Source organism: Rhodnius prolixus, unplaced genomic scaffold (assembly GCF_049639745.1).
Source record: "Rhodnius prolixus isolate KJV_2025 unplaced genomic scaffold, Rpr scaffold_4, whole genome shotgun sequence".
In the NCBI taxonomy this organism is placed as follows: domain Eukaryota; kingdom Metazoa; phylum Arthropoda; class Insecta; order Hemiptera; family Reduviidae; genus Rhodnius; species Rhodnius prolixus.
Window position 1 is genome coordinate 39,519,437 of NW_027411614.1, and position 23,632 is coordinate 39,543,068.

At 30.8% G+C, this 23,632-nt stretch overlaps 1 protein-coding gene and 1 pseudogene across 9 annotated transcripts in view; one reads left to right on the plus strand and one right to left on the minus strand.

Moving 5' to 3' along the window:
• The first annotated feature begins 117 nt into the window (after positions 1 to 117).
• Positions 118 to 23,632, plus strand: part of LOC141456259 (phospholipid-transporting ATPase ABCA1-like) — a 39,470-nt gene continuing 15,955 nt past the window's right edge. For 6 of the 9 annotated variants that reach the window (XR_012459677.1, XM_074132064.1, XM_074132068.1 and 3 more), the window contains exons 1-30: positions 118 to 558; positions 645 to 738; positions 3,418 to 3,553; positions 3,651 to 3,799; positions 3,947 to 4,083; positions 4,166 to 4,330; positions 4,880 to 4,974; positions 5,055 to 5,222; positions 5,906 to 6,058; positions 6,136 to 6,313; positions 6,422 to 6,528; positions 7,239 to 7,362; positions 14,540 to 14,694; positions 14,786 to 15,007; positions 15,118 to 15,340; positions 15,421 to 15,642; positions 15,795 to 15,999; positions 16,076 to 16,177; positions 16,257 to 16,440; positions 16,805 to 16,936; positions 17,049 to 17,249; positions 17,336 to 17,421; positions 17,503 to 17,693; positions 17,907 to 17,952; positions 18,844 to 18,903; positions 20,711 to 20,898; positions 20,981 to 21,044; positions 21,136 to 21,219; positions 22,188 to 22,232; positions 22,766 to 22,899. Coding sequence is in view for 8 of the 9 variants with exons in the window: in XM_074132064.1 (XP_073988165.1) it covers positions 493 to 558; positions 645 to 738; positions 3,418 to 3,553; positions 3,651 to 3,799; positions 3,947 to 4,083; positions 4,166 to 4,330; positions 4,880 to 4,974; positions 5,055 to 5,222; positions 5,906 to 6,058; positions 6,136 to 6,313; positions 6,422 to 6,528; positions 7,239 to 7,362; positions 14,540 to 14,694; positions 14,786 to 15,007; positions 15,118 to 15,340; positions 15,421 to 15,642; positions 15,795 to 15,999; positions 16,076 to 16,177; positions 16,257 to 16,440; positions 16,805 to 16,936; positions 17,049 to 17,249; positions 17,336 to 17,421; positions 17,503 to 17,693; positions 17,907 to 17,952; positions 18,844 to 18,903; positions 20,711 to 20,898; positions 20,981 to 21,044; positions 21,136 to 21,219; positions 22,188 to 22,232; positions 22,766 to 22,899 (4,116 nt within the window). In the remaining variant the exon portion in view is untranslated. The remainder of the gene's footprint in view (positions 559 to 644; positions 739 to 3,417; positions 3,554 to 3,650; positions 3,800 to 3,946; positions 4,084 to 4,165; positions 4,331 to 4,879; positions 4,975 to 5,054; positions 5,223 to 5,905; positions 6,059 to 6,135; positions 6,314 to 6,421; positions 6,529 to 7,238; positions 7,363 to 14,539; positions 14,695 to 14,785; positions 15,008 to 15,117; positions 15,341 to 15,420; positions 15,643 to 15,794; positions 16,000 to 16,075; positions 16,178 to 16,256; positions 16,441 to 16,804; positions 16,937 to 17,048; positions 17,250 to 17,335; positions 17,422 to 17,502; positions 17,694 to 17,906; positions 17,953 to 18,843; positions 18,904 to 20,710; positions 20,899 to 20,980; positions 21,045 to 21,135; positions 21,220 to 22,187; positions 22,233 to 22,765; positions 22,900 to 23,632) is intronic. The other 3 variants (XM_074132066.1, XM_074132065.1, XM_074132067.1) reach the window with 3 other exon arrangements.
• On the minus strand, positions 7,468 to 9,146 carry LOC141455513 (5'-AMP-activated protein kinase catalytic subunit alpha-2 pseudogene; annotated as a pseudogene).

The window sequence follows — 23,632 nt, forward strand, 5'->3', positions numbered from 1 at the left end:
GGTTTCCAATTATTGTTATTATTATTGCTCAGAATATTAGCAACACTTAAGGGCACATCTTAAATTATTTTAAAAAGTTTTGTTAACATTAATAGTTATTTTCTAAAGTTATTGACTTCTTTTTATTAAACACTATAAACTCTATACCTTACACTTATTCCTGGCTGGAAATTTGAAAGGAAAATTCGAAAATAGAATCCTGTGTACACTTCCTCAGCTGTTTTAATTTATTAATTTATAGTCATCTGAACATAATGTGTACTAATCATTTGATAAGAGAAATTGAGTGAATTTTTTTTGAGTGGAAGAAATAAAAAATAGTTCATATAAATGAACGATGTTGCAGGAGAATTATGAATTTATTATATATCAACAAATACTAATCAATCAAGTGATAAAAGTATTAGTTTCAAACAATTGTGATTAATAATTAGTAGTCATTCTTATTTAAGAGTATTTCATTGACTATATTAGTCAAAACATTTAGAAATCATGCCTTATTGCCTACAATTAAGATTAATTCTTTGGAAAAATGTCATTCTGCGAAAAAGACATAAAGTATGTAAAACAATGTAACCGTGCATTAATAAATATTGGTGTTACAATAAAAAGATAACATTAATAATTTGTATTTATTATTATAGGTGAGATTGTTTATTGAATTACTGTGCCCGCTAATGCTTTTCCTAATTTTAATGTGGGTTCGTTTGAAAGACCTGAGAAAAGAAGTACATGAATGTAAGTTGGTTAATATAAAAATACTTTTATTTCTCAGTGTACCTTTTTGCAGCATTACACTGTTAATTAAATATATTTTACATTTTTGAACAGTAAAAGTTACACATTTTATCAAGAATTGCTTTTCCTTTACGTTGTCAATAGCAACATCAATGAGGAAACAGTTCCTCGGCGGTTTGGGACCGCTCAATGACTTGCTAGTACTGTAAGATGTAGTTTTTGACCTTTATTTTAGAGAATAATTATAATATTGTTTCCCACTCTCGTCCTTTGTCCGATCGGTCGCCTGTGGGCAAATAATATTGATATATCGTGTTTAACCATAAAATTGTCTCTAATGGAGGCCCAAAATTAAATTTTTTCTAATTATAACAGTGATAATTCATCATTTAACAGAAACTTCGAATATTCATACAACAGTTACAATTTGAACAAAAATTGCTTTTCTTTTATTCACAAAATAATGCGTAAACTTCTATTTGTATAATTTATTTTTGTTGTATGAATTGAAGTGCTCTGCATTATAATTGTTAAAAACGTAATTTTTAAGTGTACTTAAGACCTATATTGAGTTGTGTCATAATAAAAATTACCCACTTGCACTCAAGGTACACGTGCACTTAATATCGCAAACAAATAATGTTATTAAGAAAAATTAATCATCAGGCATAACAACTTCAAAATATTTGTGTTTTATCCATGTAATAATATTTTGTAATTGTAGTAGTGGTTGGTCTGTGTATTAATGTAATTAATTTCAGGGTCGAACCAGATTAGATGTTACTCTTTTTGACAGAATCAAAAGTAATAGTCATTTTGATGTATAGTCTTCTTTTTTTACCTGAACACAACTTTTTTTATCATCTCGGAATAAGATGAACACTTTTTTTTTTTGCTCTTCAAAAATTGTTTATTTAAATTTATCCTGTTGAGTTAAATATTTTTTTCCCCTTGTTTTTGGCCTCTTGAGCTTAGCAAATCAGCCATTTAAATTCTTCTTTGGAAGCTTCTTTAGTATTTTGAATATTAGCAGAGTTATCCTGTTATTGGAGTTTGCTATTTAATTCTTATTAGTGTTTTATGGATGATGAGAGTCCGTCATTATTTTGTAACGTCACATTCAAAGAAAGCCTATTATCATAAACGCCAACCTCCCAGAATATTTTAATATATTTTTCCTGGAAAGATGTTTAGCGAAAAGTTGTAGGTATAAATGTGATCCACTCTCGATAAAATATTATGAAGCTTGAAAATGCGTTCAGTCAAATCCTTGATTTCTTCAAAGCCTGAGTCACAATTTGTGACCAAAAATTTATATTAGATCTCAAATTTTTGGGCCTCTTGATTTCTTTTCTTCTTTGTCATTGCTTTACAATTCATCAAAAACCCAATTCTCATATTTCCTAAAGTTCTACAGAAATATACATTTTTTTTAAAAAATGTTTTTAATAAAAAACTTACGTCAAATTAAAATAAATTAATTAAATAGGTAATACGCGAGATTTAGAGGAAAACCGAGTAGCAGTTTTCCAGTCACATCTTTCTAAGGGAAAAATCCTGATATGTGTTCTATACAATATTTACTTTTTTCTTTTAACTTAGAACTCCATCTATAAATAGCCTTAAGTAGTAATAGAACCGTACATTTTTATGGAGTGGCGCATCATTATGATGGAAAAGTTTCATGGTATGCCTTTAAGATTAGGAATATACATATGGCACGTAGGCTCGATTGGGCCCGTTGTATCCCTAATGATCACATTGGCACTTATCATTTAAAACATACATCACTGGAGGGCGAGCGAGAATTTCACCCTAGTTCGACCTAAAACTGGAGGCGCTAAACATAAAATCGTTAGCGTGCATCCACGCATCCACCGAGCAGCTGAAGCGAAGTTCCTTCCTCTTGGTCATATTTCCTAGTTTGGTAATTGAAACCATTTCTGGAATGATTATTCACAAAAGGCTCACATACCTATATTTTTAGAGCAGGAAGCTTATTGAAAAAGAATCCTAGATGCCATTTTTGAAAAGTAACGAAATACTGAAATCCATCAGTACACTAACTTACCAAATCAGATGCGATTAATAAATGAATAAGCCATTTATTGAGCTACACATACATAAATACAATAAGTGAATACATGAATTAACCAAATAATAAATTAGCTCAAATCAGCCGACAGGGCTGAGGCCTCTTCATACAGAAAGTGCGATAAGGTATCTAAAATGAATAGGCATTTGAGCTTCATGTGAATATTCATTCTAGAAACGTTACAATTAAAAGTACTTTCGCTAAGATGTTTTTGATGCTCCACATTTCGGTACAATTCGTAGCTCTATTCAGTTTTACACGTAGTATTCAGCTCTTTGAGCCAAATGAAGCTGCTCTTATGAAAGTTTGAGAAATCCTTGAAAAAACTTTCTTTGGTTCAAGCCATTACCGAAAAAAACAACTTCTGACAATTTGAAACATATTTTAATATTAAATAATCAAATTTTATTATTAACATCATTAAAATATTATAATTATTACTATACTTAATAAAGTTATAATAACTAATATTATAGCTCTTATTAATATCGCAATTCGCAAAAGCATTTTTTAACCCTGAAAAACATTTAAATCATTATACTGATAAATTAATTAGTTATGTAATAAAAATATTTTTTGTACAGGTCATTTCACACAAAAAGCTTTACCATCTGCAGGTTTCCTACCATTTTTACAAAGTTTCATTTGCACTTATAATAATACTTGCTATATCAATGAAAATGATGCTGCAGTTAGAACTGGGAACTTGACCTCCTCAGGGTTAGTCAATAATTACTTTATTTACTTAATCATTTGTTATTTATTAGAAGTTTGAATTCAATTATTTTTTTTATGAAGATTTTGATATTCATTTTAGAACGATGGAACTGTACCATAATCTAAAGAAAATCTTTAATATTGGCGATGAAATGGACTCTATTGGAAAAGCTTCGCATAGATCAACGGTTAATGCTCAAAAACTAACAGAAATAATAAATACCCTCAAATTAGAGAAAACTCAGCAATGTAGGTATTAGTAAATACCCAAATATGCAAAAGATATATTGTAATTATTAATGACCGATATCCAGTCTATTGATTGCTCACATGTTGCTGAATAATACAACCCCAAGAATGGCCTTGTCCCGTGTATGAATTTGTTTATTTTTCCAGATTCAATAAACCTAAGGCAATTGCTTAAAAATCCTGATGAACTAAACGCCAAAATATTGGAAAATAATTTAAATATTTCAGCAGACAGTTTGGAACAGTTTATAAATTATAATATTACCAATGGAAATTTTAAAAATGTATGAAAATACTCATTTCAAGATAATATTGTTTTAAATTTAAATTTGTTACCTATTTAGTTAAAAACAAATTTATTTTTAGGGTCCTCTCTCCTTAATATACAATAGTTCAAGACTAGAAATGTGCAATGAATTCCACGAAGATGAATCATTCTTAAATGATTTTTGTGAGCTGAACAATGAACAATTAGTTACTTTAAGAAATTTGTTAATCGATGACTTAGAGAATTCAGATACCAAATATCAGGTATATTAAAAAAAAGAAAAAATATCATTTACTTAAATGTGTCATTCTAGTGTGTTTCTCTTTTTCCAATTCCGATTTATTAATTTTCTGTTTACATTAAATTTGCGTGAAATTCAGTTCTCCGCATAAAGGGCTCACTTACAAAACTGCAGCATTTTGCATGCATTTGTGCCATATTATCCGGAAGTATTGTTTCAATTTAGAGAATAAATCTACTGTCCAGTAGAAGACTAGTTCAATCAATGATTCAGGAAAATCTTTTGAAATAAGAAATTGTTAATAAGTAAACAATGCAATATAATTTGTTTCGAGAAAACATCCAGCAATGTTTTAATATCTCATTTATATTATTTATGAGCACTAATTGGAATAATGCTTTGTTTCGAATAAACTTAATGGTAATTGTGTTCAGCAAATATTCCATATTAGATGAAGATTTGAAATTGAGAAATGCAGTAAGAGAAAGACCAAAGATTCCCATAGAACCTATTTTGTTTAGTAAAAACTGTGACATAAGCTACATGTACATTTATTCCTTAATTTTTGCAGTTGAGATATTACTTACAACAAAATTTAGATAATTTTATTAGTTGGAAAGAGTGGAATCAATTGATTGCCTCCATTTCATCAATCCAAAAAAATGAGTAAGAAATAATATTTTCCAGATTCTTTTATATTTATTTTTATTTTTTTTTTTTTGTTAATACATCTATTACTTTGTCAGTGTATCAAGAGGAATACTTTATTATCAAAATTTAGAAAATAAAATGATGTCCATAAAAATTACACAATTTGAAGAAGCTACATCATTAATATTGAAGTTTTTGTGCGGCGGCAATCGTGCAAATAATGCAATTAAGGATTTCTTGAGTGATGGTGAGCATGCTACAAGGTATTTTTATTTATTATTATTTTTTTTTTTCATAAAATAATATTACTCGAAATGAGTAAAGTATAAGTGATTCTAGGAATAAATATTAAGTGAAATGTGCGCCAGCTCTATTAGAGAATAACTTCAGTTAACTGTACAATGTTTTGCTTCTTATTTCTTTAGAACTTACATATATGCAGAAAACTAAGAACTTTTGTCATTTCATGCTTTTATATGTTGCATTCCAGATTTTTTTTTGTTAACTGCTCTACCTCTCTTTTGAATATTTACATGTTCAGTAAAAACACCGTAAATTGGACTTCATCTTTTAATGAATGTCTTCATTACCTTTTTTACCTCACTCATAACTGAAAAGAAAACACATTTGGTTCAATTTTAATGTTCACTATTTTTTTCCGTTAATTGATCAATAAATTATTGAACTGCAATATAATCGTTTTTTAAAATTATTATTAGCCCCAAAGAAATATTAAAAATTTGTTCAGTTGGAGCCGAAAAAAAAAAAATTACACAGATCTTGTAGTTTTTACTAAAATCAGGCAAAGTAAATCACCTTTCTTAAATTGTTAGTAGGTGTTGTGGCAAATTTAAATAATTAGTTGGGCGTTGAAGAATGAGTGAAACGTAATAAAAATTAACTTTGTGTATTCTTGTTATAAATGTTTTGTTATCCGTTGTTTCAGATCTGATTCTTCACAGGATCTGTTTAAAAACAGGTCTATTATAAAGTATCAATATGATCCTGAAGTGTCTCCTGATTGCAATGAATTGTTTTTCACCATAGAAAATAACAGCGGTTTGATGTTTCTGTGGAGAATCATAAAGCCATTTATTGTGTAGGTGGCAGTGTCATTGTTTGAAACAATATTAAGATTTAAAAGATAAATGTATAAAATATATTCCTTATATTTAGTGGAAGAATTTTGTTCACCCCAGTAACACCTGCCACCGAAAGAATTATGAAGCGTGTCAATGAATCCTTTGAATCCATGATCTTGCTGAAAAATTTGCTAGAAATATGGACCAATCAAATTTTTCCATTAAATAGAGATGTCCCTAGCACTTATATAACTAATCTTCGTTCAATTCAGGTATATCTATTATTCTGAATTAGATTATTGTATTATAAGTTTTTTTTTTTTTTCAATCATTTATGATATAATTTCAGTTACAATGATTATATGACATAAATATTTCAGGGATTCCTAAATTCATCCGTAGGACAAAAGTTTTTGAACCCAGAATATTCTAACATTACCATGGATCTGAATAATTATTTGGTTCTTCTGCGCAGGACTGCAAAAAAGTGAGAGAATATTTATTTGTTAATAAAATAAGATTCAGATTTTTGTATTTATTACATAATGTTTAATGAGTATCTCCTTTAAAAAAAAAAATTCAGGGAGAACGTGTGTTTATTTCATCTCTGAGCAATCGGAAATGAAAACAAAATCACCTTATCATTTCATTTTCGATGTCAAAGTTCGTTCTGCCTTGTTACTTTATTATGTAATAATGAATGGTTTTTCTTTCAGAACGGTTTTTAGAATTTCACTTACAATTGGTAAAATTTAATTTACATATCTATCTCCATAATACGTCTTTCATTTTTTATATGAGACATTTATAAACATGTGTAAATCCAGTTTCTGTGGAATAATAGATTTGTACATAACATGCATAATTGTACTACTCGTATAATGTGTATGTTGAAAGTGTAGATGGGCCGGACTGCTGGGTAACATCATTGATTATATCCTTCTTAACCTGCACTATTTATATTCCTGACCGGTTTTGGATATCCATCAGAGGTTTATTAATCATTTTGGTGCTGAGAATTTCCATTTATTCTATCACATCGACAAAATAAACTGATCTGAAAAATTTGTTCAATACACTGATATTCAATTTATTTGGTTTAAAAAATGCTATATTTAAAATAATTAATTATATATAATTGATAATTTTTTAATTAAGCTTTACTTCGTAAATTTAGAATTAGACAATTGTTTACAGTTTAAATATGACATCTACTAAAACGCCAGGTTCAGAAATTCCTGAAGGTCCAATGCCTAAACAAGCACAGTTTGGAGCCAATCCAATACCGGAGGGTTTAGGAATAATTTCACAGTTTTTGGAGGTATAGTGTTTAGTTTTTGCTATGTTAGTTTTATGTAATAATAAAATACATTAACTTATTGATTTTTAAAGTATTATGTAAAAATGTACTGCATTAGATGTGCGATTAAAGAAGCACACATTTGAAGAAAACCCCTTGTGTAATGAGTTGAAGTTTGACGATTTTCGATTTCGTGTGTGGTATTTCTAGATCACTGGATATACTTTTAAAGTCTATAAGATTGTATTTTTTATCTATTTAATAGAGTTGTAAGGAAATTACATTATATTTATCTTTGGTGTTAGGCTTCTTTGTCCTTACATGAACGTGATATGAGTCCACTAATTTCCATTCAAAATCTAGTGACTTGATTGCTTTAAATAATTGATTCATAATTTCCCAAGGTTTGCTTTGAGACCGTATTCGAAGGTGCCATTCTCCTTTATTAGCAGTTAGTTTATTTACATCTTTTTCCAAACCTTTGTTGAAGTTAAACTCGGAATCCAAATTAAGGATTGGATTTTGACTGATTGTCTGTATAGATGGACTGAATTCATCATCTGTTATTGGTTTGTTGTTTACAATGAGGTAATAGGCTATAGCTAGTTCATCATGGGAATCTCTATTCAAAAGCGCGCCATTAACTTCATTTACCTGCACACCAAACTTTAAACAAACTTCTATGTCAGCTTCTAGATCGACAACCGTTGAACGTTTTTCATTGGGAAGAGGAAGCAAATTCGAGGGCAAATCTTGTTGAAACCATTTGTGATTTTTAATTTCATCAATTGATGCTCTCATCAGGGGATTTACGTACAAGAGAAACTGCGCACTTATCCAAATATTTGGGAATATGAAAATAACCACAAGTTATCTTTTTAAAAAGAATAGGCACATGTTCATCGTCAAAAGGTAGTTTGCCACTAAGTGAAGCGTAGAGAATCACGCCACAAGACCAGACATCCACCTCAGGGCCTGCATATAGTTTGCCAATAATAACTTCTGTTGCTGCGTAGTTAGGAGAACCACAACTTGTACGCAAAAATTCTCCATCGTGCATCATATTTGAAAATCCAAAATCAGCAATCTTCACATTCAAGTTTCTGTCCAACAAAAGATTTTCTGATTTTAGATCACGAGAATTTGCTACTACCCCAAGATCTGCACCAGCGACGGCTCCAGGCGGGCTCTTGCCCAGACCCTTCTGCACTCATCGCCGCGGCCCTCTTACTCATCAAGACATAATGATGATATAGTAATAAACTTTGTAATTAACAATACTGCAGTCAAGACTACAACATTAATTAACACACAGCTTATTAATCATCTTTGTCATTGACGGCAGAGTATAGGCACGACGCTACAGCGCCATCCATTTTCAGGGCTAGTTGCTTCATATGACGGTGACAGTAATCTACACCGGAAATTATTTGCTGAAACAATCTGCGCGCTTCCTTCTCCTCCAATTTACCTTTTTTTATAATATAGTCAAAAATGTCACCTCCAGGAGCATATTCCATGATCATAAATATATCACTTGCAGTGCTGATTACTTGATATAATTTAATAATGTGTGGGTGCCGAAAATGTTTGAGATGTTGAATTTCTCGTCTTACATTACTAGTCAGTTCGAAACTTTTTATTTTCTCTCTGTTAAGAATTTTTACAGCCACTTCATGATTTGTTAGTTTATGAGAGCCAATTTTAACTTTGCCAAAAGAACCTACACCTAAAGTTTCTCCTAAAGTATAATGTCCAATTTTCATAATAGGTAAATGTGGAAATAGATTACTTCTGGTTGCCATATTTTAATGCAGCACTTAACTGTTTACACTTGTAAAGTGAACCGATAACAATTTAGTTATAATGCTTTCTGATTCATCGTAAGCATCCCCAAACGGTCGCATGAAACCAATCTTCCTATTTGCTGACTTCTACCCAATCAAAATGTTTCTTTTTTTTTAATTTGTTCACGAATAAATTTACCTTAAAATTGTATGCTTAACCTTATTAAAACTGTCCGGTAGGACAGTTGTATAAGGGTTGATCGTCAAAAACTGCACGAAAAAGCGTAACGTTGAAAAACACCCAACTTTGACAATTTTTTTCTCTTTTTCTATAAAAGATAAAATTCCCAAATTTTCTTTAAAATATAGGGCAAACCCTCCTTTATAAATGTAATTTTTTTGCAACAACCTAGGATCTAATAGGTTTAGAGAAAAAAGTTGCTGAAAATGAGCAAAAACGGCATTTTCAGAAATTGTTGTTGTTGTTCTTGTTCTTCTTGTTGTTGTTGTTACCTTTTTTGTAAACTGCGTAGCGCCTAAACGCGCGAACCGATTTTCATGAATGAGGTGTCATTCGATTCAGGAATTTATGTAGATGTGCCTTTTGGGGGTCTCGACGCTGTGCATCGAATGGGAAAGGAGTTAGCCCCATTTATGTAAGGCCTCCTCCAAAATTATTATTACTAATTACTCTGTAAATCTTGGCCCGATTTTGATAAAATTTGGTAGGATGATAGGGTTATGGCTTCCCTACGTAACATTAAAGCGACGATCTGCTCTTACACTTGTTAGGAGGAAGTATAGAAATCGTTTCAAATTACCGACACGTGAACCGATTTTCATGAATGAAGTGTCATTCGAATCAAAATTTTGTACAGATTTGGACTTTAAAAGTCTCGATGCTATGCCTCTTAAGGAGGGGAGTTTGCCCCACCAAGTAAGGCCCTTTCTAAAACTATTATTACCAATATTTCTATAACGGTTAGTCCGATTTCGATAAAATTTAGCACGAAGAAGTGATTAAAGCTCCTCTACGTGGCTGTTAAGTGCCATCGTGCTCTTACACCTACTAAGAGGAAGTACTGCAATCGTTAAAATTATCAATGAGTGAACCGATTTACATCAATGAATTGTCGTTCGATTCAAAATCTTTCCCTCTTTGCCTTTGAAGGAAAAGTAGTGTAATCACAGTTTATTTTTCTTACTCCTCATAAAGGAAGTTTTGAAATCGCAGTTTAATTTTGCTATTTACGTACAAATACCTTACTATTTTATTCAAAACGCTTTCTAAAAAAGAATTGTTATTGAGGATGGTTTAGGGACCGCAACTATAATCATTCTTTACAAAGATCTCTCCGGTGGTAATTACGGTCACCTTATCAGGTTATAATAATAGAATTGCTTATTCCAAACTTTAAAAAAATCTGTAAAGCAGATATGTAACTTTGCAAAATAGACAAAAATGAAAATCTATCCAAAAGGTACAAAAATCTCCTTAACAAAAACTTACAGTTTAAAATGTTAAGTATAAGGGTTGATTAAACGCCAAAAGGTACACAAATCAGCTAGTACCCAACATTTCATTCATGCTTAGTTGATATAATTTAAGTAATTTTGCTGCATTAACTTTTTCTTCACATTTTTTTAGAAATTATTAGATGTCACAGACCCTTATGCTGGCCATTTTCATCTACAAAATATTTGTTCAAGTAGCACTGTAGATTGACAGTAATATCTATTAATCTATAATAATCAAACTATTAATTACATGTTAGAAAGAAAACGTTATAAAAAATAATAAAAAAATATGAGGCTAAAAAATTCAAAACCTTTTTTTAAAAAATGCTTACACCAACATACATCAATGATTTTGTTTATTTTATTTTATTTATTTCTTAAATCGTCGGTTTAAGTTCATTCTTCGATTAAAGTAATTGTTACTTTATGTAGTAGTCAAACGTTTATAATAATAGGTAATAATTATCTGGCTTTATCGCAAATAATATAGTTTTCTTCAATTACATTCTCAATCTAGGTATTCTTCCCACAATGTTATATATATGTAATATAAAATAAATAAGATATGCATATTTTTAGGGCAGCTAATTATTCCAGTATTTTACTATAAGTAAAATTAGGGAGACTAAATTAAATTACAATGGAGAGATGAATGTTTTTATAATCTACTTGTTATTAACTGTGAGTCATTTGTGCTCACGAATATTTCGGTAAGACGAATTCAAGACGGAAATATTGTTTTAGATCCTCCGTGATTCAAATTTAAACAGTAGCTGACTCTAACTTTGTCTTTTTCTACTTTAACATGCATGTATATGTGACTACTCAGCATAAAGGGCATATTAAAGATAAATCCAAAGAATAATTTGAAATGGAGTTAAAATAAAGTACCTATTTAAAAACGAAGATATAATATACATTTTATCATAATTATAACAAAATAATATTATGAATGATCTGGCCAGCATAAGGGTCTGTGACATCTAATAATTTCTAAAAAAATGTGAAGAAAAAGTTAATGCAGCAAAATTACTTAAATTATATCAACTAAGCATGAATGAAATGTTGGGTACTAGCTGATTTGTGTACCTTTTGGCGTTTAATCAACCCTTATACTTAACATTTTAAACTGTAAGTTTTTGTTAAAGAGATTTTTGTACCTTTTGGATAGATTTTCATTTTTGTCTACTTTACAAAGTTACTTATCTGCTTCACAGATTTTTTTAAAATTTAGAATAAGCAATTCTATCATTATAACCTGATAAGGTGTTAAGTCGGAACCATAACTACCATTGGAGAGATCTTTTTAAAGAATGATTATAGTTGCCATCCTCAATAACAATTTTTTTGAGAAAGCGTTTTGAATAAAATAGGAAGGTATTTGTACGTAATAAGCAAAATTAAACGGCGATTTCAGTACTTCCTCTTAAGAGGAGTAAGAAAAATAAACTGCGATTAGAGTACTTCTCCCTAAAAGGCAAAGATTTTGAATCGAACGACAATTCATTAATGTAAATAGGTCCACCCATTGATAATTTTAACGATTGTAGTACTTCCTCTTAGTAGGTGCAAGAGCTTGATGGCCCTTCACAGCCAAGTAGAGGAGCTTTAACAACTTATTCGAGCTGAATTTTATCAAAATCGGACTAAGCGTTATAGAAATATTGGTAATAATAGTTTTAGAAAGGGCCTTACTTGGGTGGGGCAAACTCCCCTCCTTATGAGGCACAGCGTTCAGACTTTTAAAGTGCAAATCTGTACAAAATTTCGATTCGAATGACACTACATTCATGACAATCGGTTCTCGTGTCGATAATTTGAAACGATTGCTATACTTTCCCTTAACAAGTGTAAGAGCTGATCGCCGCTTTAATGGTACGTAGAGGAGCCCTAACTCTATCATCCTACCAAATTATTTCAAAATCGGGCTTAGATTTACAGAGTAATTAGTAATAATAATTTTGGAGGTGGCCTTACATAAAGGGGGCTAACTCCTCTCCTATTCGATGTACAGCGTCGAGACCCCCAAAAGGCACATCTACATAAAATTCCGAATCGAATGACACCTCATTCATGAAAATCGGTTTGTGCGTTTAGGCGCTACGCAGTTTACAAAAAAGGTAACAAGAAGAAGAAGAAGAAGAAGAAGAAGAAGAAGAAGAAGAAGAAGAAGAAGAAGGAGAAGAAGAAGAAGAACAACAACAATTTTTGAAAATGTAGTTTTTGTGCATTTTTCGCATCGTTTTTCTCGAAAACTAATTAATCTATGTTATTACGAAAAAATTACAGCTATAAAGGAGGGTTTGCCCTTTATTTTAAAGAAAATTTGGGAATTTTATCTTTTATAGAAAAAGAGAAAAAAATTGTCAAAGTTGGGTGTTTTTCAACATTACGCTTTTTCGTGCAGTTTTTGACGATCAATCCTTATACAACTGTCCTACCGGACAGTTTTAATAATTTAAGTAATTTTGCTGCATTAACTTTTCCTTCACATTTTTAGAATTTATTAGATGTCACAGACCCTTATGCTGGCCAGTTCGTTTATAATATTTTTTTGTTATAATTATGATAAAATGTTTATTATATCTTCGTTATTAAATAGGTACTTTATTTTAACTCTATTCCAAATTATTCTTCTGATTTATCTTTAATATGCCCTTTATTCATGTTTGTTAAAGTAGAAAAAGACAAAGTTAGAGTCGGCTACTGTTTAAATTTGAATCACGGAGGATCTAAAACAATATTTCAGTCTTGAATTCGTCTTACCGAAATATTCGTGAGCACAAATGACTCACAGTTAATAACAAGTAGATTATAAAAACATTCATCTCTCCATTGTAATTTAATTTAGTCCCCCTAATTTTACTTATAGTAAAATACTGGAATAATTACTGTCCTAAAAATATGCATATTTTATTTATTTTATATTACATACATACAACATTGTGGGAAGAACATCTACATTGAGAATGTAATTGAAGAAAACTATATTATTTGCGTTTAAGCCAGATAATTATTACCTATTATTATAAACGTTTGACTACTACATAAAATAACAATTACTTTAATCGAAGAATGAACTTAAACCGACGATTTTTATTTAAAAATAAAATAAATAAATAAAATAAACAAAATCATTGATGTATGTTGGTGTAAGCATTTTTTAAAAAAGTGAATTTTTTTAGCCTCATAATTTTTTTTATTTTTAATAACGTTTTCTTTTTAACATGTAATTAATAGTTTGATTATTATAGATTAAAGTCAATCTACAGTGCTACTTGAAAAAATATTTTGTAGATGAAAATGGCCAGCATAAGGGTCTGTGACATCTAATAAATTCTAAAAAATGTGAAGGAAAAGTTAATGCAGCAAAATTACTTAAATTATATCAACTAAGCTTGAATGAAATGTTGGGTACTTGCTGATTTGTGTACCTTTTGGCGTTTAGTCAACCCTTATACTTAACATTTTAAACTGTAAGTTTTTGTTAAGGAGATTGTTAATACGCATGAATATTTTTAACAACGTATTTAAAATATTTTTAATACTAATGTGTTGCGGTGTGTTTAAAAATTGTCTTCATTGTTAATAATTCTTAGATCCCCAGTTTTCATACAAGATTTAGTATTAAGCATCTCTTTTTAACCGAACAGTCATTACATTTATTGAGCCAAAAATCATCATTTATACTAGCAACATTTTTTAAGAAAAAACTGGTTTTTTATTATCGACCACACTAAATATTAAATATATTTTTTTTACAAAAACAAAAATGGAATGTAATCGTATGTATTATTTTCGCTGAGATCATTTACTTTAACCTCATTTTAGAAATGAATTTTATCAAAATGTAATTTAAATTTTTATCTTTTATTATTCCTTAAATATTTTAGTGCTATGAACAGAATAAAATCCGTGGTTATAATAGCACAGAAGAAGCAGAAAACGAAGCGATGCGATTAATTTATTTCAATAAACTGTGGGCTTTAGTCCAATTTGAATCTCCTGGTTGGGATAAACTTTCTCCGCTCACTACTTACAAGATAAGGTATTGAAAAAGAGGCACATTTTCTCTTTTACTTAAATTTGTTTTGAAGATAATAAAAGATGTAATTGACTTATTGGTTATTTTTTTGTAGAATGAACACAGAGCGTGTAGACAACACAGAATACATTCTGGATAGGCTTATGAGGATTGAACCAAGAAGAAAACCAATAATCGATCTTAAATACATAACTTATGGTTTTGCATATCTTCAAGATTTGATTGACCATAGTATTATTAGTGAACAAACAGGGCGAAGGGATTTACCTGGAATTATTTTCCAACAATTCCCTCATCCCTGTTACATTAGTGACGAGTTAGTAATTTATTTTTTATGTATATATAAAGTTATTTTTGTTATTAGAATAGAATGTTAAGTTTAGCAATAATTGCATAACAAAATGAAAAGCATTTTGTTTTATTTAGATTTATAATGGTAATATCAAGGACGTTACCAAAGTTTCTGGTGTTATCATGGATTTATTCTTTTACCATGATTGTCAAAAGCATTGTTTACGAAAAGGAACAAAGGTTGAAAGAAACCATGCGAGTAATGGGATTAGGAAATGGTATACATTGGATTGGTTGGTTTGTGGATAGCCTTATTCCTATGAGCGTTACATTAGTGGCGCTTGTATTAATTCTTGTCGTAAGTACTGCTTTATTGTTAAATGAAGTAGATTTTTTTGAAGAAGCTATTTTTTAATAAATTTTTATAAATGTTTACAGTATGGTAAAGTTTTGATGAACAGTGATCCATTTGTGCTGTACCTCTTTCTATTTTGCTACGCTTTAGCTACAATTGCTCAAGCATTTTTGATATCAGTATTTTTTTCTAAAGCCAATCTTGCTGCAGCTTGCGCGGGTATAATGTTCGTTATATTCTATCTTCCATATCTCTTTCTAGCCAGTTGGATGGCATATCTTACACCGCTTCACAAGACTCTTTTGGTGAGATTATAGTTCAACAATTTTTATTTCTTCATTTGCATTGTTGCTATTTTTTTTATAAGTTGTGTGTAATCTTATAAATTACTTAACATTAATCTCAATTTAGTTTTTGTAACTCCATATGTTAAATATATATAAGTACTGGATTGCAGAGTCTCTCGGCAAACGTTGCTTTGGGCGTTGGTGCATCCTATATAGCATCTTATGAAGAGCAGGGAGTTGGCATGCAGTGGGATAATATTCAACGAAGCCCTATATATAATGACGAATTTAATTTAGTTTCAGTGATGTATATGTTAATAGTTGACTTCGTAATCTACCTTGTTCTAACATGGTATATAGAAGCTGTTTTCCCTGGTTAGTAAGCATATCCTTATTATTTTGCATTCAATCGATTTAACATAATACAAAGAATTTTTTTTCTATTTTAAAGGACAGTATGGGATTCCAAGACCATGGTATTTTCCTTTTACACTTTCTTATTGGTCAGGAAAAGAAGTTACAAAAGTGTTTGCAGATAATGAAAGCGTTAGAGGTTATTTTCTTTTAAACAATAATTTATAAATTAATCTTAAAATATTTGTTTTAATACAAATATATCCATCCTCTTTCAGAAAATGCTAGTAATGTAAATTTTGAAAAAGATCCAACTGATTTGAACGCAGGTGTGATTGTTAATAGCCTCAGAAAAGTTTTTAGAAATGGTAAAGTGGCAGTTAATGATATATCTATGAAGTTTTATGAAGGGCAAATCACTTCATTTCTTGGTCTCAATGGTGCTGGCAAAACTACCACAATGTAAGGCAGTTATCTCACATTAATTGTTTATTGAAAATTTTCGATTTAGATTTATTTAAATTTATTTAATGTTTAACAAAAATGCGTTCTGCTGAAAATTAGAAAGATTTCACTACAAGAATATCCCGTACTTTTACCAGATTTTGTTCTCTTTTTTTACCTTCGAACCATTATAATATGTATTATTATAGCTACAGTAAATATCAATAACATTTACTCTACCCAGTTAGAGAATATTATAGCATGATGAAATTAGTTGGCCCAGCCGAAGTTAAAAATGTTCATCATGAAGATACTCAAGGCAATTGTTTCTTTCTCCTTTATTATTTATAGATTCTTATGTTATTTTGATATTTTCTTTTAGCTCATTGTTAACTGGGCTCTTTCCGCCCACCAGTGGTACAGCTGTAATAAATGGGTTTGATATTCGGACTGATATGAATAAAGTGCGAAACAATTTGGGAATGTGTCCTCAGCATAATGTTCTCTTTAATAGGTAATATTTTATTTAGATTAAAAAAAATTCTAATTTTTTTGTACTTTTTTCTTTTAAATTTTCTTAAACAAATTCATATCTCTTGCATTATTATTCTAACATTCTGTTAAAGATTAACCGTAGAAGAACATCTATGGTTTTATGGGATGTTAAGAGGTGGTAGCTCGAGAAAAGCCGAAATGATTAAAAATGAAATTAAAGAAATGTTAGTGGACTTAGGGTTGCCACATAAACGTGATGCTTTGTCTTCAACACTTTCAGGTGGAATGCAGCGAAAACTTTCTGTAGCCATAGCATTTATTGGCGGTTCCAGGTAATATTTCTGAAATTGTTTTATTTAGTGTGTAAGTTTGATGTTATGATATTAAGTTATAAGTTTATTGAACTATTAAAATATAGAACTATAATTTTGGATGAACCAACCTCTGGCGTTGATCCATATTCCAGAAGATCTATCTGGGAACTTCTCATCAAATATAAAAGAGGTAAATTAGTAAATCCAATTTTTTTTTTTTTATTTTTTTTTTTTTTATTTTAATGATGCCCTTTTCAATTACAAATTATAGGTAAAACCTTAATATTAACTACGCATCACATGGATGAAGCGGATTTACTGGGAGATAGAATCGCCATAATTGCCAATGGAAAACTTATCTGCTGTGGTACTAGCTTATTTCTAAAGAGGACGTTTGGATCCGGTTACCATTTGACTGTTGAAAGAGCATCCTATACATTGAACGCTCCGTCTAAAGAACAGGTATCCATTTTAATTTGTTACTGTTTCTTGGGATTGCTACATTTTCAATATCGGGTTTATTCTGGAATACATTCAAGAAGTAAAGCAATTATTAAAAGAAAGCCTAACATTTAAGCCCTACTTTCTTACTGATTGTTTTAAAATATGGTTTTCACATTTTTACGTTAGAATAAATTTATTCTGTAACATTAGCTCTTGTGCTTGTTTTTAAAGGTTGAAGGAAATCAGAAGAAGAGCCCTAACAATTCCAGCGTGGAAGGTAAAACATATAATTTAGCTTCCGTTAAAAATATATAAATTAGTTTTGTAAGGATTTTTTTTTACTAATTCTTATATGTGTAAATAGTTCTAAGAACTGAGAGATATAGTGTGAATCTTCTCAGGTTCTTATTCTAAAATTTGTTGCTAAGTGGGTATTTTTTTTTTGGCGCATCAACAGCTGAGGTCATTAGCGCCCGGAGCTTTTTCCAGTGCACTGCCGGCCTCCGGACAGTGTTCTCTCGTTACATACAACACTGTCCATCACCGGACAGTGAGCTGTAAGAAGCTCCTAGGAAGAAAAAAATCTAAGGGTCAGCAGCTGGATTCGAACCCGGGACCTCCGCGTGAGAGTCCAGTATGCTAACCTCATAGCTAATCCCTTCCCTGCTAAGTGGGTATTTTTTTTAGAATTAATCATTTGTCTCAAGTACCATTAATTTTTTTTATTTTTTTCTTAGTAAAATCTGAGCTTTAGATTAAGATCGCTACCGTATACATTTCATAGAAAAGAGTTGTTTCCTTCATCCCTTCATGATAATGTTCAAGGTTAATACTTTATATTTCTCTAAGTATTTAGATGTTAACCAATATCTAAATCATTTGCAGTCACACTGAAGACTGAAGTTTTTCATGTTTCATCTTAAACAAATCCATGCATTATAAACATCTATAAAAGTATTATTACCACTGTTGCATAATTTCTGAATTAAGCAGATTGTTGTTTTAAAAAGTAATATATTTAATTTTAATGAAATCTATTAGGAAAGAGAAATTATTGGGAATTAAAACCAATCTTTTTTAATTACTTGACCGCTCTTTAAAAAAAAAGAAATAGTCCAAACTTTTCAAAAATAATGAAAATTCTCAAAAATTTTTGCAATTTTATTAGGGATAGGCGATATTGAAGAAATGCAAGAAAACAAATCAGCTGGCAGCGACAAAGTAAAAGGTAAGTAATTTTTCGCGTTCTCACTCTCTCCTTATTTATTTATTTAGTGACTGTAATTAAGACTATAGGTATTAAAGTTTTATATTTTAAATTATTTATTGCTTTTATTTGTCTTGGCCTCACTTAGAAGAAATTGATGAAGTTGTTTGATTTTAAAAGCGCTTTCTTCTAAACTACCTACCTACCAATCTGAATTCAATCTATCTACTAATCTATATCCTTCTCAACCTATTTATTGGCCTACTTCCAACCTAAAACGTCTAGATTTCTTCGATTTTTTTTTATATGTTCAAACATCACTGCCCTTAACACAGATGCTTTTGTTCTCCACGATCATATCCTCCGATCACAGCCCTGTTATCCTGACGCTGACGTTCATCCTAAAACCACCCTCTTGTCCATCTGTCATTTACGGAGATGTTGAGCAGGACGTATTTTGTGTCTGTTTGAGTCAAAAACTTAAATTTAACTTTTCTCTGAAGACTTTTAAACAGATAGACAAGAACATTGAACTAGTACCTAAATCTATGCAGCAAAGCATTTGACATGCTACATCCACCATACACCTCCCCTAAATTTACCCAAATACTCGACATTCTGCTTCCCCTTTCTCTTCCGCCTCAACCTTTTTCTCCGAAGCCAAACGCACAAACCTCCATAGCATTTAATCCTTACAATCGAAAACCCTGCAAGTCAAAGCTCCCTTTTGTTTCTCAAACCTAACTATTAATACCGTCTTAAAAATTTCCTTGGTGTTTCTGCCCCCCTCCCCAAAAAAAACTCCGTTACCTAAAATTTCATTCCAAACTTATTCAAAACTCATTCAAATCCAAGCTCTCTCAGCCTCAACTCTTCCCAGAATCCTCCTAAACGTTTAAGGCGCCGTTGGCCGTGCGACTATGTGTATGCCTGACGTAGGCTTTCGAGAGAATCAGTAGTACTCCCTTAAGGGCCTACCATTGGATGGCCGCCGGTCACGAAGTCGAGCGCATGTTTATATACATTTTATCTCTTTTAGTTATTCGTGGCAGTTCGTTGTAGAGTTCTTAAAAATAATAATAATAGTAATAATAATTATAATAATAATAATAATAAAATAATAATAATAATAATAATAATAATAATAAAATAATAATAATAATAAGGGAAGGGATTAGCTATGAGGTTAGCATACTGGACTCCCACGCGGAGGTCCCGGGTTCGAATCCAGCAGCTGACCCTTAGATTTTCTCTTCCTAGGAGCTTCTTACAGCTCACTGTCCGGTGATGGACAGTGTTGTCTGTAACGAGAGAACACTGTCCGGAGGCCGGCAGTGCACTGGAAAAAGCTCCGGGCGCTAATGACCTCAGCTGTTGATGCGCCAAAAAAAAAAAAATAATAATAATACAATAATAATTAATGGTACTTGAGACAAATGATTAATTCTAAAAAAAATACCCACTTAGCAGGGAAGGGATTAGCTATGTGGTTAGCATACTGGACTCCCATGCGGAGGTCCAGGGTTCGAATCCAGCTGCTGACCCTTAGTTTTTCTCTTCTTAGGAGTTTCTTAGAACTCACAGTCCGGTGATGGAAAGTGTTGTTTGTAACGAGAGAACACTGTCTGGAGGCCGGCAGTACGCTAAAAAAAGCTCCGGGCGCCAATAACCTCTGATGTAATCTTGAATCATTTTTTAAAAAATATTTTTTTATATCCTATATATATATATAAGTAAAACTTTATTTGGTTGAAAATGAAGTTGAAATCAGTGATATTTATTTGTCTTGTTAGGAAATTTATTATACAAGATAATAATTTATTTCTAGATTTAACAAAACTTATAAAGCGGTCGGTGTCATCAGCTGAATTTTTGGAACACATTGGAAATGAAGTACTGTATGTTTTGCCAGAAAAAGATATTTCTCGTTTAAGTGCACTCTGTAATTCATTAGATGTTAATCTTTCTAATTATAAAATTGTTTCTTATGGAATAACTGACACCTCTCTTGAAGAAGTAGGTTTTAATCCATTGATTTATTAAACTTCTCTTTAGAACTTTTAATAAACCAAAAAAAATTGAATAATTTAATTTCCAGATATTTATTCGTGTGGCTGAAGAAGGTACTGGAGTTTTGCAAGACTTAAAAGTAGAACGTAAAAGTAATTATTTTATTGGTACTTGTAAATTTCTTCTATCCTTGTTCATTGTTGCTTATTGTTATGTTCTGGTGCACGTGTGAATTGTTTCCAGGACTTAAGTGTTTGTCTTTCAAGCAAATAATACACAGGAAACGTGAAACGCCAAATACTGTCATTGCCAAGGAACTGATATCACGTAAGCTTATTTCATTGGTTATTTCTGATATGTGGAAGTCGAGTATATTAAAAAATCGTGGATAGATCTCCCATTTTATGAAAATATTTTTCTCTATTCTAATAGTAGTAGTTTAAATTTGCTTTTAATTAATCTTAAGTCCCGAAACAGAGAAACAAATATGTAGTGCAAATTTACCACTACAGGCTAATTTTTATGGCTTTAAGAGTCAAATTTGGAAAATATTTTAAAGAATGTTAGTATAAAAGAAAATAAAACACTACAGCCTTTTAAGTTTACAGTCTTCGTGTCTTTTAAATTTTTTGTGTCCCCTACATTTTTTCACAAAAAAAACTTTTAAAGTATTGGCTGAGTAGAGTTATATAATTCAAGTAGTCGCTTTCTGAAGGATTAAATTCATATTGAAGTACTGTATGTTTTGCCAGAAAAAGATATTTCTCGTTTAAGTGCACTCTGTAATTCATTAGATGTTAATCTTTCTAATTATAAAATTGTTTCTTATGGAATATCTGATCATGTACATACGTTAACTAAGTTCATTTCATTCCGATTCAGTCTATCTATCGTATCTGCTCATCAGAAAAACTAAAAACAGATATCGCAGAATTTAATTTCAATATTGATATTGGTATTTGGAAGAGTACAAGAATAAGATTTTGTAATAACTTTTTGTAGAGGGCAAATTTCGGTAAACATAATCGGTTGATGAAACAGTGTCTGATAATGATCCATCATGACTTTTTTAATTAAATTAGTTCTAGCAAAAAGTATTTTAATGATATAATGTTTTTGTAACATAATTTATTTTAAATTATTTATGAGAAATTTTATAAGAATAAGAAAGTTTTTCACTTGAAGTCACTGAAAATAAGAATTTGAATAATATTTGAATGTTACCTCACCAGTATTTTATCTGAAGATTTTAGTTTTGTTTTTATTTTATTTTCTAATCATTGTATGATTTTCAGCACAGAAAGAAAAGTTTGTCAATATGAATGGTGCCAATGTCAAGTGTGAGTCCTTTGCTTAAGATGCTGCATGCTTGTTTCTATTTCTTTCTTTTTATGAATATTTTTTTTATGAGGCTATTTTTAAGGAAATCTTTTTGATTCAATTTCTAACACAAAAAAGTAGCGTTTCTTTGTAGAATTTCAAGTGTAGTCTGTTAGATTTAGCTAATTTCAATATGTTTTCAAGGTTAAAGAGAAATTCTTTATTTTCATGGTTAATCATTTCTAATTTCTTTCTATCAAGTAATGTTGGTCAATTCGAAGACGCTAATTCAAAGTTTACAGTTGTCTTTAAGGAAACTTAATAAAGTTGCAAGAGTGATTATTTTCTTCAGTCTATCACTTCAATTTCTATCAGGCTGCCACTTGTTTTGTATTAATGTGCTTCCTGTCCTTTAATTTTTGCTTATTTAGAATCACATTCGTATACCACTTTTCTAACTGCATGAAATTGCACTATTTTTATGCATTGCTGATTTCCACTTCTATTATTTGTTTTATATTTTTGGAGGAGTTATTGAACATTCTTTTTGTAGATTCACAGATCCCAATTGTTGAAGAAATGGTTTACCAAAAAAGTTCTTCACACAAGTTCTGGAGACAATTTTTTGCTTTGCATACTAAGAGATTTTATCATACTGTAAGAAATAAAAAAGGTTTATTTGGTGAGGTAAGTGTTTAACAATATATAAAGTTGACTTTTCTAATATATTTTGTCCTTTCTGTTGTGGATAGTTGCAAGTCTTCCTGCGATGTGTGGTACAATTACTGGTTTCAAAGTAGCAGGCCTTCTCACTCTTTAAACACATTTGTTTATTTGTAAGTCGATATTTGTCAATCGAGGTTCAGTGAGAAAATAAATATTGACGTTTTGGCGAATTTGTTATATCTCTACGTAGTATACTTAAAGAGGGGGAAGCTTAAGTTGCAGAATCATGGACCATGAATCATATTGCGTCTTCTTTTGCCTGAACCTTGAAATCAACAATTGAATTGTTCAACGATTCAATATAATTGAATACAATCCAAAATTTTCACCTCCACTAATTTTTATAGTCTTGGCAAATAAGAGATAGTGCAAAATATCTGCTAACTCGAAATTTCCGGGATACCTTTTTGGCAGAACGAAAAATGGAATTTAAATTTTCATTTAAATTCATTAAAGAAAACAATCACTAGTTAAAGGTTCAACTTTATTTCTTTACAGTCATTTTTTTCTTTTTTCTTTTTTTTACAAATCTAGTTCTAGGCCCCATCGCCCATCCAGTTAGGATGCAAGCAGCCTCCCGCAAGGGGTAACTGTTGCATGCAGTTACTTGGGGAGCAGCGCCCCCACGGGTCACATAGCTCAGTATGCCATGCGCATACACCAGAACAGTACACGTACAAACATACTACACACC